This window comes from Martes martes (assembly GCF_963455335.1).
Source record: "Martes martes genome assembly, chromosome: 13".
NCBI classification, from domain to species: domain Eukaryota; kingdom Metazoa; phylum Chordata; class Mammalia; order Carnivora; family Mustelidae; genus Martes; species Martes martes.
Genome location: NC_137901.1, coordinates 46,598,112 through 46,614,961, shown reverse-complemented (window position 1 = coordinate 46,614,961; position 16,850 = coordinate 46,598,112). Strand labels below are relative to the sequence as shown.

Genomic DNA, 16,850 nt, shown 5'->3' with positions numbered 1-16,850 from the left:
ACCTTTTGGTTGGTCCAATTTAAGGTCCAGATCTCTCCGTTACACCACAAACTTAGCATCACTATCATCCCAATCATACTTTTGGGTTATAGCTCTTGAGCAGTAAGGAAATTTAACATAGAAGCATAAAATATTTTATGAGTGAGCTTACACTAATTTTAAGCAAGTTCCTACTTCAAAAAAACTGGTTTGATTAATATCAAAGGGAGCTCGATGATACACAGAAGGGGACCACTGATGTTAATGTGTGACATTCTAGCCACTTATGACACAGTGAGGTAAACTGCAGAAACAAAAATAATTCATGAAGCCAGTTTCTAGCCTTTAGAATTTTTTCTTTTCTTTTTTTATTTTAAGTAGGCTCCACACCCAGCGTGAGGCTTGAACTCATGGCCCTGAGATTAAGAGCCCTGTGCTCTACCAACTGAGCCAGCCAGGCACCCCATTAGCCTTTTGAATAGAACTCTCAAACAAGGTTAAATACAAATTATGGCATTCACATTCTCTAATGTCTCCCCTATATTACAAAAACACCTAATAAGTTTCCTTTTAGTAAATCAATCACAAGCTTTACAGCTTGCTTTATATTTTGCAGGTTTTTTTCAACAACGTAGTGTTATTTACAAGTAAAATATGCCTACATAACGCACCCCATTTATAGAGGTCTATGGAAACCTTGAGTATCTGGGTCATATCAGAGCGTCCCCAAATAAACAAAGAACACTCACATACCACAGAAATAGAAAGCCCCAAATCCAGGCATTAAGGCCTGTCCTCATTGTAAACCCCTAAGTTTCTCATCCAGAGCCAGCTTGCTCTTACTGTGGACAGAATTTGACCAAGTCTGGTTATCTGGTTTTCTTTTTTCATAAACAACATTAGAAAGGAGTAAACCAGAAGGGATCAGTATTCCACTGCTATAGACAGGCACATAGCCAAGCTAAAAATCAAGAGAAAAAAAATTTAAAACCCATAAAGAGCAAAAGTGAATTCAAGAGCATTAGCAGGACTGGGCAATTTAGTCAAATTACAGAGTTCTATAAACATTATCCTCTGAAGGCATCTCTGCATTAAGATACAGAGTAATTATGAACATACAACATGGACAAAAGGACAATGCTGAGGCCCCCCAGAAAAGATGAAATTAAGTGTTAAAAATTCAGTATAAGATGTAAATGCATAACATTTAAAAGAACTGTCATCACAGGGGTGCCTGGGTGCCTCAGCAGGTTAAGCCTCTGCCTTTGGCTCAGGTTGTGATCTTGGGGTCCTGGGATCGAGCCCCGTATTGGGCTCTCTGCTCGGCGGGAAGCCTGCTTCCCCCTCTCTCTCTGACTGCCTCTCTGCCTACTTGTGATCTTTCTCTCTGTCAAATAAATAAATAAAATCTTAAAAAAAAAAAAAAAAGAACTGTCATCACAAATATTAGAATAAAAATAGTTTTGTGGCAACAGGGGCTGGGATCACTTAGATCTACTGGATCCTCGTTACATGCCAGGTAGCATACAAGGTTTTTTGCCAAGATGATCATACATAGTTTTCAAAACACTCTTTTTTGGTTGATTGCCACTTTGAAAAGGTAATTGTATATGAAAACTGTGGCAAAGAGAGATTAAGGAGGAGAACATGGAATTAGACCCAGGTCTCTGTGAGTTCAAAGCTTATGATTGTTCTTTTAACAAATTTCTAGATAGCAGAAACACAATTTATGATTCCAGATAAATAAAGCATTACAATACCTAGTTATGCTGTGATGACCTCAAGTACACTATTAAATTCCTATGCTGTAGGTCTTAGCCATATGAAAAACTACCTTCAATGATGCCATTTGTCTTTTAAATACTTGGGGGCCCTTTCCATTGTCTACAATCCTATTTCCCAGAAAGTAATCCAAAGAACCTCACAGAATTGCTATTTTATAGCATTACTGGAAAAGAATCTTAAAGCTACTTTGCAAATTTGAAGCAACAAATGCCATTTCCTAAATGAGTACCGTGTGCCACACAGTTCTTATTCATCTATATACATCTGACCCCCACATCTAACACCGAGCTGTTTATACATTTTCATTTTACAGAAACTTGCCCATGGTTGGTTAGGAAAAAGACTAAGATTTTAAAAAGGTCCATTAGACTTTCAGACCAGTGCCTGTTAATGACTTACAGTACAGTCTCCCTTATTTGAAAGATGGAAATACCAAGGTTCAGAGAACTTCAGTAGCCCTTTGACACTTGAATAATACATAATAAGGATGAAAAGAACACAATCATTCCACAAACACCCAAATTTTCTTTAGATAATACCATCTCCTCCCAAAATGAGTTAAATAGCTAAAGACACAAAAGCTCCAAAATGCCATCAGAGAAAAGGGGTCACAGGTGTTAATTAGATAGCGTCCTATAGTAACTGTTGATTTTTACTCAAAAGGGCTTACTATGTATCAGGATCTATGCTAAGTATTTTGCTTACATTATGTTATTTAATCCTCACGACAAATTTAAAAGTCTGATTAGTCTAAACTTGAGGCTAATATACTCTTGCACAGCTGGATTTTCAGAGAGATAATTACCTAGACTATATTGTTTTTGTTTTTGTTTTGTTTTTTTTAAGATTTTATTTATTTATTTGACAGACAGACATCACAAGTAGGCAGAGAGGCAGGCAGAGAGAGATGGAGAAGCAGGCTCCCTGCTGAGTAGAGAGCCCCATGCGGGACTTGATCCCAGGATCCTGGGATTATGACCTGAGCCGAAGGCAGAGGCTTTAACCCACTGAGCCACCCAGGCGCCCCACCTAGACTATATTTTTAAGCAAACAGTTTAAAAATTAGCATAGGCTGGCTTTTCTCCAGAAATTAAATTGCTTCTAATCTAGAATTTACCTTGAAACAATACATAACTAAAACATAGACATTATTGATATATCAGGTACCACATAAGAGACATTAATGAGATTTAGTTTTATAATGTATTAAATATTACCTGAATTACTAGACACCACAATTTGTTCATTTCAGAAATGTTGAACAATGCTATTTAGATTTATTTAGATCACCAAATCATGCCTCATTTAAATAACCTAGAATATGAAATCACCAAAAATAGAAATGCTCAGAGGGGATGCTTTCAAACAGTACTGGAAGAATTAACCATTTAAAATGTTTAATGAAAAATTATGTTTTCCTGTGATAGTTATTGAAAGACTTTCTGTAAGTTTGTTTTAAATGAATTTCATATCACTCACATTTTTTTCTCCAAATAAAATATGGAATTTGTGATGTACATAACAAAGCTGGTGTTTAAAAAATTTTTTATCTGAATTCACAGGGCTTCCACTGTAATCACAAGAAAATAAAATTTTAGATCTTTACATGTGAGAGAAACATACAAAACCATTTTCATCTATCTTGTTTTACCAAAACCTAATATCTAATTAAAAGGTACAAATGAGTTGTAACCAGAATGAGAAATCTGGTGTCTTATTCTAAAAAGCTGAAGACTGAACATATATGGAGAATTTAACAAAACGGAGGAGAAAGCCTATAGCTGCTTAACTTGCATTTAACATCATGAAAAAAATTAAAACAAGAAAAACCCTAGTGCAGGCAACCAAAACACATCTTTACAACTTTTCAGTCCTCAGAAAAAGAATTAATGGATAAACTTACCACTCTTATTAATATTTAGAAAAGTGAATGGGAGAGAGCAAAGGGAAAAGAACATAAGATATTTAATCCTCTGAGCTCAACTCACATGGGTAAATGTAATAGCTCTCTATTTTCTAAAGAAAAATATGTGTTTTTCATATAAAACCTTTGGTTTCCACAATATTTTCACAACACTCTTGTTGAAATGCCACAAGAACTCTGAGAAGAACTTTAAACTATGGTTGATAAATACAGCTGTATAAGTAAATTAGATTTGAACACAAGTTATATCAGAATCATCTGGCTTAATCAAGAATGAAGGAGTTCTAAATTTTAGTGAAAATCAACTCTTCATTTTCTTTATTAAGACTATTTTCTCCAACCTTTGGTCAATTTGAAAGCAGTGATTTATTGAATGATCCAGTATGTGACACTAAATTATTGAAAAATTAAATTACAAACTACCTACCCCTTCTTGTTTAGTGAAGAGATTAAGGCAATCACTCAAAGCTACACAAGTTTCTCTAGAAGCTTCAGAGACAACTTCAACTTTCTGAAGAAATGATGGAAGCACGTCTATAAATAAAAATAAATAAAATTAGTGGGATTTTAAGACCACAAGCTTTTTTAAATTACTTTTTTTTTTTTTTATTAAGAAAATACCCACCATGGATCTTGAACTCAGGACCCCCAAGATTAAGAGTTGCATGCTCTACCAACTGACCCAGTCAGGCACCACAAACATTTTTATGTCTCCTGACTTCATGCTTCCTTCCAGCTGGCTGCCTTAAACAAAGCATACAGTATATTCCTTGAGCAATATTATTAGCACCTACTGTATGCAGGGTGCATAAACTGGTACAGTAAAGATGAAACCTTGTCCTAGGAAGGCCTATATCCTGCAAGGAGAAGAGTCACAACTAAAAACAAACAAACAAAAATTATAGGGATAATGTAATGTTTAAGGAAAGCAGCTCGTTAACATTTCCTTTCATGATAGTCTATGCTAGATAAGTAATTTCATTCAAAAGCCAAGTGCTAAAAAGAGCTAAAAATAATACTGCCAGTTGACATGATGGCTAACCTATCTAAAGGTGGCATTAACACAACTTTCTCTAGTGCTTGCTGGATAAATGTCTAGCATGGAATAGGTCTTTTCAGTCTTACGAATGTGTCCCTCTGGGGTCCAGTATCTTTCAGAATATAAATTGGGAACAAAGAAATGGTAGTATCACCACCTTCCCCAGTTCCCTAAGGAAATCTTAATCCACTTACCCATTACAAACAAACAAACAAACAAACAAAACAAATAAAAACCTACAACACCCAAAACAAAAGCCAGAATGCTGACAAGAGAAAACTGCAAAATGCACACACACTTAAAAAGGAAGTAAAATGTCATAATCTGTCTAGATTAAGGCTGCAGAAATACTCTTAGTTCATATAGTTTTGGACTTCATGTTAATTATATAGTAAGATCCCTTAAATGTGTCTCTTCAATCAAACAAAAATAATATTGAGAAAACTTTTCATCGAAAAATAACTTAAAAGAAGAGAAACAAATATATACCACCCTCTGTCTTTTAAATAATCCTGATTCACTTAGAACAGGGTTCTTAAAACATGGTCAACAAGGTCAATAAGCAAAAGCAATCAAATCCAAATGCCAGCAATTTGCAATTATCAGGCCACAAAACAGTGGGTCTCTTCAAGAAACAAAACATTTTCAAATGGGAAGTGGAAAGGAAAATAAAATCTATGAAGAACATGTAACAAATTATTTAGTCATTATTCCTAGGTGATAACATTGTAATTATTAGTCTTCATTCTTTTCTCTAATTTTCCACGATTTCTATAGGAATGTGATTCTAGCAAAGAAAAGTCCTTTTCTTTGAAAAATTACTTCTCAAAACTCGTTAGGCTAAAGGGGGTAACAAAAGGAAAAGTTCACAGCGAATGAAGGTATGAACAACCTTTCATTATTATCTGGATATAAATACCAAATGTCATTTTATCATATTTTTCTTTTTATGGAATAGTTTCCCAGCGTTAGCTATTCTTAACACCCAAACAATTGAAAACTACTATATCCTAAAATAAATTTGACTTTACATACTTTATTTTTCATTTTGAATCTTTGATACACATTGTGAAGATTTATTCTTTACTTAGTTGCTAAATAGCAGAAAAGAATACCGTATGCCAGATGCCACAGGACTTAAATAGTACCTCAACAGATGTCTCGCACAGAGCTGTGGATTGAGTACAGTGAGGGGATGTACCAAAAAAATCAGGCACAGCCTCTGCCTTCCATAAATGCTCTGGGTAATCTAGTAATTTTCCAATTTTCATGGCACAAATGGGAAGAATACAGGAAAACAGTCATTCATGGATGTATTTCTTTTATTAAATACCATCGCATGCTTAACCACCTACAATTTTGTGTTTTAGATATTTAATACTTTATATTCTGTTGATTACCATAAATCATTACATGTCAAAATAAATTTGTATGAACGTCAAGATTTTAAGTAAAACTGATTCTAGAACCTCTTAAAAGATACTCCAAGAAACATATATTGACTTTTAAGAACCCATTATTGAGAGTGTGTAAAATTCTTTTGTCCAAAACAGAGTCAAAAGTTACCTAATTTCTCTGACAGTCTGGTCTTCAAGAATGATTCTGAAATTCACACCAAGTTGTGCAGGAGGTCTGCATGAGAACTGACCCTCTAGTGCTAGGGCTGTGCACTGGGAGCCAGGTGGCTCAAGGGGGCATGCTTCATGTATGAGAATGTTTGCATATTGTTATAAAAATAAAACCGCTAGGCACCTGGAAAAGTTACCAACTGAGAATCACTGCAAATATATCTTAGCCATTTAGTATTTAGAGACTGAGTTGTAATGAACAAATGTAAAAAGGCTAGTATGTAACCTTATTTGACCTATTATAAGAATTGGACACAATTCTGAAGAAAAAATGTCATTTTTTGTACTAAAAATATTTTTGAACTCAGGAAAGATGCTAGAAGATCTTATGCAAAAAGCTTAGAGACATATATAAAAAGCTCACAATCTGTCATTTTCATGATAACATGTACAATTTTTAATTGGGTATGTTTTAAAACTATTGGGGAAATACTTATTTCCTGTTATATTGGCAAACTAAACCTAGTAGAGATGACCTCCATTGTTCCCCTAATAAGGAAACAGTCCACACTCACTAGCCAACATTAAAGACAGTCTATAAACTGAATCAGTTTCAGCCAGACTGTTTTCCTGGATATACTTGTTTTCCTAGAAATACTCTTTTACTTTACTGCCTCCCAAGCTTTTTTTAAGATGCTTCCTCTTCCCTGAATATTGGAAATAATAATTATTCATATTCAGAAGTTTCTCCACGTAAACCTCTTTTGTTCAAGGCCAAATTCAAATGTCATTCTCTTCGGTTTTTGTGGGGTTTTTTGTTGAAAAAACAGCAATGCCTCCATGTACCTAAAAGACATGATCTAACCTGCATGTAAAGACTTCTTTTTTTTAAAGATTTTATTTATTTATTTATCAAAGAGAGTGAGAGATCACAAGTAGGCAGAGAGGCAGGCAGAGGCAGAGGGAGAAGCAGGCTTCCCACTGATCAGAGAGCCCGATGTGGGACTCAATCCCAGCACCCTGGAATCATGACCTGAGCCGAAGGCAGAGGCTTAACCCACTGAGCCACCCAGGCGTCCCCAAAGAATGCATTTTAAAAACAGACTTTTATACCTAATCGTAATTATATAAACACCTCAAGAAAATGAGTAATCTCTCCTCCAAACAGGAGAAAAAGATATCCGCATATAAAAATCAACCAATCTTCTAAAAACTTTTACATAAAACTGTAATTTGAAAAAAAAAAAAAGAGGTCCCTATAGAAGAATAGAAATTGTTGCTGTTCAAATTAAAATAAGTAGCATGAACAATCACCCACTGAACTACTACTACTAAACCATTCTGTCTATATCTATATAATCTGCACTAGTTGCAACGGAGAATATAAAGTTCAAAACGGCGTGTGTTAAATGAGCTATGAGTTAAATGAAAAAAGGGTATCAAGGATGTTTTAAGATGTAGACAGCAAACAAATCATGCATTTAAAAAACGTTAAATAATTCAGAGAAAGGAATAATCATTATGGGATGGAGTAATGGGGTAGAGTCTGAGAAGAGCTGGGATTTGAGTTGGATCTTGAACAATATTTTTATTGCTAAATATAATGTGCAATAAAGCAAACAACCTAAAATATCTACAACTATTATTTTCAGATAGTATAGAAACCATCAGTCCCAAGAAGGCTGTAGCAGAACTGTGATCAAGGGGAACTCCAGAAAGGCGAGAGGCTCTGTCAGTATCCACCACTGGCTGCATGGCCAACCCATGGCAGGTTCAGTGCTGACTTGTATAATCTATACACTAACTTGACAAAACAAATTTAGTACTTATTTCCAAGTTCAAAAGAAGGGAGTTATTAATTTATAAGCTAGATAAGTAGGTCATTCATTTTATTCACTCAAAACTTACACAGTTGACCCCTGAACAACATGGAAGGTGGGGCACCGACTGCTTTGCAGTTCAAAATCCATATATAATCCTTGATTCCCCTGAAACTTAACTACTAAGCAAGCACCTACTGTTGACTGGACACCTTACAATAACAAATATTCTAGAGAAAAAGTGTTAAGAAAATCATAAGAAACAGGAATTACATTCACAGTACTGTGCTGTATTTATTAAAAAAAAAAAAAGCCACATATAAGTGGACCCATACAGTTCAAACCCTTGTTGTTCAAGGATCAACTGTATACATCAAGTGCCCATGGGGGCCGTGCACTGTTAAGGTGGTGAAGACAAGTGACAAATAAAACAGAAATTCTTGCCTTGATGGCGTTTATATGCTAAAAGGAAAGGCAGACTATCAACTACCATGTGTATTATATACATATATATTATATGTATTATATATATGTATACATATACATATATGTATTATATGTATATATAATACACATGGTAGTTGATAGTCTGATACATATAGGTATTATATATACACACAGTAGTTGATATATATAAAAATTTATTATATATAAATTTATTGATATATATAAATTTATTATATAAATTTATCAAATTTCATTATATATATTTATATATGTGTGTATATAAATATGTATATATTTCATTATATATATATACACACACACACACATATATATATAAAATGAAATTTGGTAAATGACAGAGAAAAGACACAGCAAGGTAGGGAAACAGCAAGCGTCGAGGGGAGTTGCAAGTTTGGACAGGATGATGTAAGGGTCCGGTCCTGACAGGAAAAGGCTGGCAAACTGAAATGGCACCTGAAAACTTCTTTTAAAAAAGATGACACACAAGGTGGGGTGGAGGGGGAGATAAGTGAACTAAGAGACTGGCAATGCAGGACAGTTGCCACCCTGGAACAGAAAGGCAAAGGAAAGGACAGTGTTGCTAAGGCCAGCAGAAGCTGGAATCACAGGTGGGGGGCTTCAGCCAAGGGCTGTTACACTCTACACAGCCCAGGTGGAGGGAGGGAGGAAAATGCCTGCCTGCTCTCACCCTCTCCACCAGTCCCCTGACAGGGTCTCCCTTTTGCTGAGTCCGATCGGAAATCTGAGCACAAGTAAGCCCCAGTAGTGGAGTCTGTAGTCTGTAGCCAGAAGGTTCTCTGAGTTAAGATCTGGGCAGGTGAGGATGTGAGTATCCTGGAGAAAAGACTTCCAGGCAGCGGGCCAGCTCAGCCCAGGCTGAGGCAGGAAAAAGTCCAGCCTCTCCGAGGGGCAGCCAGAAGGCCAGTGAGGCTGGAAGAGGAGCAACCAGGGGTAATTAGGAGATGAGAAGAGGGAAGCCAAATAGAAATGGAAGAGTTTGTGGGTCATTAGAAGGACTTTGTTTTTCATTCTTAGTGAGATAACCTGGAATCTACCAGATGTTTTGAGCAAAGAACATTATACGCTGGTGTTTTAGAAGGGTCCTTGGGGCAGGGACTGGAACGGCAAGGGCGGAATGTGAGGGGCCAGTTAGGAGGCTGGTTCAACCCTGTGTGAAAGACAATGATGGTCTGGGCCTCGGTGACAATAGTGAAGGAGGCGGGAAGTGTTACTCAAAGCTGAGATTTTTGAGCAGAGTTTTAAGTAGGTTGAACAATGTGCTTTTCCTTTAAGATTTTTTTTTTTTTCGTTTAAATAACTGAAATCATTCCAATGTCTTTAGCCAGGGATTCTCTACCTACATTTAGTAACATGCAATAAAGTGTTATCCATTAAAGTTGGCATATAAAGTATATCCTTTTTAGAAAGTAATTTAGCAATGTAGCAATAGGTACACATATGTTAATATGCTTTCATCCGTTAATTCCACTTCTAAGAATCTTATGGTAATAAAGTGATGTGATCAAATTTAAGTGTACAATACATTATTCATAACAGCCAAAAACTGGTTACTACATACAGGTAAATTTAGGGTTTTATGGAAGAACAGACTACTGGCCTTTAGGAAATCTTCAAAAAGTTGTATTAGTTTGGTTAATTTTCTTTGTGTTTGTAATCATGCCCTTGATAAGGATAAAATGGTAGAGGTTTTAGCACTGCATTCACTGAACCTTGAAGGATATGTTTGTTGCCAATGCCAGATGCATAAATTTGGGCATTCATCCAAACAGAAATTAGGTTTAAGGAAATAAAGTACTATTTAAATAGAGGATATTTTGGACCAAAACAGAATAAATATAGATGGTCCCTGACTTAGAGTGGTTTGACTTAGAATTTTTTGACTGAATGATGCTATGAACACAAAACAAGTTTGGTAGAGACCATATTTCAAATTCTGAATTTTGGTCTTTGTCTAGGTCAGCAGTATGCAGTATGATGACGTCTCGTGATGTGGGGCAGGAGCCACAGCTCCCAGTCAGCCACACCATCACCAGAGTAAACCACTGTTCTGTACTCAGACATTCTGTTTTCACTTTCAGTATAGGAGTTGATAAATTACATGACATTTAACACTTTAATATAAAACTGGCTTTGGGGGCACCTGGGTGGCTCAGCTGGTTAAGTGTCAGACTCTTGGTTCTGCCTCAGGTCTTTATCTCAGGGTCATGGGATCGAGCCCCACATCTGGCTCTGTGCTCACCATGGAGTTGGCTTGGGATTCTCTCCCTTTCCCTCACCCTCCCACTCTGTTCCTCCTCCCGCCCCGCACACTTGTGCTCACAGGAGAGCACATGCTTGTGTGCTCTCCAAAATAAATAAATAAATAAATAAATAAATAAATAAATAAATAAATAAATAAATTCTTTAAAAAAAAAAAAAAGGCTTTGTATTGGATGATTTTCCCCAACTGCTGGCTAATGGATGCGTACAGAGCATGTTTAAGGTAGGCTAGGCTAAGTTATGATGTTCTGTAGGTCAGATATATTAAATGCATTTTCAACTTATGAGATTTTCAATTTACAATGGGCTTATCAGGACATAACCCCATTATTAAGTTGAGGAAGATCTGTAAGTGTAAATAAACTGAAAAATGTATTTGTGATTGGGCTCTGACAGTTCTGAAATGACAGGATAAACAGTATTTTATTCTATAGTTTCAAAGACCAATGAAATTTTTTTTCCCCAATGGGAAAAAATTTTATGATCAAAAAAGTACTATTCTAAAATTAATCTAGAAGCAATAATGTAGTATTTTCACAGAATCTGAGATGTAGGAGTTCCTAAAAAGCTTGGATTCCCTTCAGGGATGGAACGCACAGGGTCCCAGAGGGCAGGAAGACCACAGGGGAGGCTGTTGCAGTGACCTGGATTTGACGGAATACCGAGCCAAACCAGTATGGCAGAATTTGGAATAAGACATTAAGAGAGGAGTCTTCAAGTTCACATAATTTTGTATTACAATGTAAGACAACTAACAATCACAACCACAAGGTCTAGATTTTATCCAGGAACACTGTGGTTCTTCATTTTGAGAAGTTATTGGCAAACTGTGTAGATGGTATGGAGCAGGATGTGTATTTATCAGCTACTATCTATGAGCAACAAAACACATGGTGCAAAATTACTCTGCACAATCCCTCGGCATTAAGGTAACACAGTTATCTTCAACTCTTTAATTCTACTCATGAAATCATCTTAACCCCATTTACTATTTATATAATATGCAGATTTATCTATCTACACCTGCAGAAAATGTTTACAGTTGTTTGTGTATAAATCTATTGAATTTCATTGTAGGTATATGAAATAGCACTGTCAGATCATCATCAGACTTCTCAAAGTTTTCCAGAGGGCACTGTCTGAAATAGCTCTTTTGTAATATAGAATATTATGCACATCTCTAAAAACGCAAATGATGCATACCATCATTATGAGTGACAGGTCATACAGATAATCTGAACGAAGAGATCCCAAAAAAACAAAGCTTAATTTGGTTGTAGTTCTGATATAATTTCTTTCTTTGTTCCATGTTAAAGGAATTAATTCTTATATTTCATCTAACTCTGGACATTTCCTACATCTTTTAGATGTCATTAGTATCTTTTTACTTTTTTTTTTTAAGATTTTATTTATTTATTTGACAGACAGAGATCACAAGTAGGCAGAGAGGCAGGCAGAGAGAGAGGGGGAAGCAGGCTCCCAGCTGAGCAAAGAGCCCGATGTGGGACTCGATCCCAGGACCTTGAGATCATGACCTGAGCCGAAGGCAGAGGTTTAACCCACTGAGCCATCCAGGCGCCCCAGTATCTCTTCTTACTTTTGATGGTTCTTGAAGATGGTGTTTTAAAAGCTCTTTGATGGTCACAGGTGCGTAACTCTAAGTATATTAAAAACCACTGAAGGGTGTATTTCACGTGGATACATTTTAGATTGTGAATTATATCTAATGAAGCTGCTCTTATTTAAAAAGTCCACTGAGGATTAAGAGTGCTAAGTAATATAATATTCCAGCCCACAATAATCAAAATGACTTAACTGCTGTCCTTCTCAAAGCTATCATCGTTAATACAAATAAATGTTTATGGAACTGACAAAGGGATGCCCAAGGTCCATCTGGACAGATATAAAATACCTGTGTTCAGTTTATTCTAATATTAGCTTTTCTTTGCATTCCCTGGGCATATATAAACTAAACTGAGAAGTCCACAGAGGGAAACTAGTTTGTGATTAAAACTGATAGTTAAACTCATAGACAACTGAATCAATTAAATTTCAGTGAAGTTATTTACAAACACATCATAGCTGAAATCTAAAGCAATGGTGAGGAGTCTAAAGTCTAAGAAACACAGTTTTTAATTTACAAAGTAATACTTTTTTCTAGATATATAATTTTTTATTGGATTTTTTATTTTGTATTATACGTTATTTTGATTTTTGGAATATTTATAGTCAACTCTTGATAATTCATAATCAGTGGAGACTGAAGAAATAAAAAGTTACTACTGAAAGGTAGATTAACCATTAGACAGTAAAGGTCATGGAGACATTCATAGAATCATAAAGCTAAGACCTGAGAACAACCACCCCTTCATTTATATGGAGAAACAGGCTCAGAGAAGTTACATGTACTGTTCAAAGTAACAGCTGGTAAGTGGCAGAACAAGGATTCAAACCCAAGACAGTTTAAAATTCAAGTCTTCTGAATTCATAAGTAGGAGTCTCATTATGCAGGCAAAATGAATTTATAGGCCCAAAATTTTAATTTTAACTTTTTCTTAAAAGAATAAAATATTAATCTACAAACCAAGTCTCCCCCATGAGTAGAAATTTTAAGTAGCTTTTTAAAAACTGCTAAATAGTCTTATCAAACATAATTTTGAATTCAAAACTGAAAATTATCTACATGTATAGCAAACAAAACTACAAAGGATCAACATCTAGGATAATGGGTTGGGTTAAATAGTGGGTATTATTTGGTAGTTTGACCCCCCCCATTTTTTTTTTTTTTTTTTTTTTTACCTTTAGCCATGTCACACTCCTTAATCATTTTCAGAAAGGTAGAAATTTCCCTATCTAGTTTCTGTTGGCATGTCTGTGCTTTCTGGGAAAACAAAAACAAAAAGCGAAATTAAAACTTATTAATAACGGATTTTTAAAGTACACATGCTTTACTGTTTCTTTCAAAACTTTTAGTTCATATGTTGATATACCACAATAATTAAGATACATCTTAACAGAGAGAAAAGCATGAGAGAAAATTTCCTTAGAAACTGAATATTGCATTTAATCAAATACAGATTTAAAAAAATAAATCTTTCTAAATTGTAAATACATTCAACATTTGTCATGTACACAATATACAACTGGACTCACTGTTTCTGAGAACTCATTATTCCATATACATAGGAGTTAAATTTCTCCCAATTAATCCTTTTTGTAAACTTGATTAAATTCATCAGGGAATTATAAAATGCATTCCCTAAGAATATATATATTTTTAAAAACTAGATGGTAGTAGTATTTAGAAACCACAGCTGATTTTCGTTCAGCCATCTAAGTCCACATAAGCAGACCAATAAGGACATTTTCTTAGTAAATCAAAGCTTAATTTTAGATCCCTAAAAGCAAAACAGTATTTAATGACACAAGTTCTATCCCATCTTAGTCAAGATTTAGAAGTCTAAAATGAAAAGTCGGGTAATCACATTGATTATATTAAGAATGTAATTTTGATGTTAGTTTTACTTTCAAGAAGTAGGAAGAATAAGCAAGAAAATTATCATTGTGAAGTCAGTTGGTTACGGCAATGAAAAATGTCTATTCTGATAACCTTGAGTCTAATATCAGAATCACATTGTTGTAGGCAGAGTACTGTTTATCCTTATGAATTCCTCGCTTTGTACTCCTAATCCCAACTGGCTCATCACTAAATATTTTTGCTCCTCCTAAATCAGTCCGACATGACAAAGGGCACAGGTAACCAGGCTTTTCTCCTTTTTCGCCTTATAAAATTTTCAGTGCTTATGATGCTCAGCTCAACCACAGCAGAATTATTCATGGTACCACATTAGTGACAGGAAATGTTCTCTTTAAAATCTACATAACTCTGTGTTGAGAGCTCTAACAATATAGAAAATATAATAATTATTTTTTTTGAAGAGGGAAGATACCTACACTACACAATTTAAAACACCACAGAAAGGGAAATGGTGTCCTGGGTCACTTCTGCAGACACAGCCCATAAATACAGGTTTAAAGCAGAGAAGAGGTTGATCTGAAGGACCTGAAACAGACACTGCAACCAAATGTATCACTTATGATTTATTAAAAGAAAATTGTCATTTCTACTCTATACATAGTTAATCCTCCTGCCCACATACAAGTCAATGCTACCATCTTCTCTTTTCCCTTCTATGGTGAAAGTGAGCTGGATGCGTAAAAGCAAGCACTGGCTTCATCTGCAGTCTGAGAATCCGTAATGAACAGGCTAGGGCTCCTGGGGTAATAAAAACAAGAACGTTCTCCACAACATCACCCTCAAATACCTGAATCCCATTCCTCTTCCCTTAACATATCTACCTGATGGACAGTTACTAAAAAGAGCTTCCCTGATGGAGGATTTACTTGTTTTAATAAAAGGTACGTATTCAGTCAGCTGGAGAAGATCTGATCTACATATTCTGATTTATAATTAGGTATAATATGTCTTCTCTTCTAAACAATTGGTGTGGTTTTGAAGGTAAAACGAATGGAAAGAGGTTATTAATACAAATAATAAGTTCACATCCTCCAATTTGCTATAATTTCCCCCTTAGCAGCTACCGGTTATATTAGGTAAACCTAGAAATCTATTTAGAAAGGTTATTGTTCAGGAGTTCTTTGCAAAGCCCAGCATGGTGTCCCATTCTTAACTTCTAAGCCATTCACCTTATGTTAGGCATTGTTTTTAGGTTTTAATTTTTTTTTTTTATTCTACATAAACAACTCTTAAGCAATGACCTAATGCCCAAGCATGATGATATTTTAAACCAAAGTTATCTGGGCACAGAACTCAAGAACAGAGTGGCATCCACAGACTCAGGGCCCAGAGGGCAGGAGGCACCCAGGTGAGCAGCTGAGCACGTTCCCAACGCAGGCCTCCTGCTCCTACTTCTGCCCACCCAGATACTGGCTCTTGTGTTTAAGTTGATGTTAAACCACTTTATTATCCCTGGCCTAGAAAAACAGCTCAAATATGTATTATCAAGGGCTCAGGAGGACAGAATAGGGTAGGGGAGAGGACATAAATTCCAGGTTATTTGCTACAACCCATATTTGGTTAATTAAGAACAGAAGAAGACTGCCTCTACTCAAGCAATTCAAAGGGACAAACTACAGAAACAACATAGTGAATGAAAGAAGACAGGTTCCAGTGAGCACATACAGTATGATTCCAATTCCACACAATTCTAGAACAGGCAAAAGTGATACCTATAAGGATAGAAAGCAGATCAGTGGTTGCCTGAGATGGAGGTGAAGTGCATTGCCAGGGAAGAGGCCCCAGGGAACTTTCTGAGGTGATGAAAATGTCTCTATCTTGAGAGAAGTGGTGGTTACAAAGGGTATATACATTTGTCAGAACATGTCAAACTGAAGACATAAAATGCATTCATTTTATTGTACAGAAACTTTTTAGAGAATATATTATAGAACCCTGATGACATTCCTCTTCGCAGAAAACAGCCAGAATTGTGAGCACTGGTGCCGCAATGCTCACCTCCAAGGCTCCCTACTCCAGTCAAATCCATCTCCCCTCAATCTAAGTCAATACGTAGCACATTTATTCTTCTTGGTACCTGGGGATCATTATGGCCCTGCTCTGTAATCTTCCTAATGCGCTATTTTGCAGTAGATATTTACACAAAATAAAAAAAATTAAATGAAAGGATATAGAGAGAAAAAGGCAGTTCTCTCTCACATATCAGTCCTAGAGTCCCTGTTTTCCCCCTTTACCAGCCTCAAAGCAACCACTGTTAATAATTTCTCATCTTGCCAGGGATGACCTAAGCCTACACAAATGTGTGTTTAAGACCCTGCTTCTTCTCCCAAATAGTAGCATATTAGATACATCATTTTCTACCTTGCCCTTTTCACGTAACCATAAATCTTAGATATATCAATATATATAAATCTGTCTCATTCTTGTATTGAATGTACCAATCTTATAT

At 35.7% G+C, this 16,850-nt stretch overlaps 1 protein-coding gene across 2 annotated transcripts in view; it reads right to left on the bottom strand.

Moving 5' to 3' along the window:
• The window catches only part of OSBPL1A (oxysterol binding protein like 1A), a 226,835-nt gene that overhangs the window by 125,198 nt on the left and 84,787 nt on the right, over positions 1-16,850 (bottom strand). The window contains exons 14-15 of one of the 2 annotated variants that reach the window (XM_080821884.1): positions 13,663-13,744; positions 4,116-4,222 (exon numbers count right to left, since the gene is read on the bottom strand). In XM_080821884.1, the coding sequence (XP_080678010.1) occupies positions 4,116-4,222; positions 13,663-13,744 (189 nt within the window). Of the gene's footprint in view, positions 1-3,243; positions 3,295-4,115; positions 4,223-13,662; positions 13,745-16,850 lie in introns of those variants that run through there. The other variant, XM_080821889.1, reaches the window with a different exon arrangement.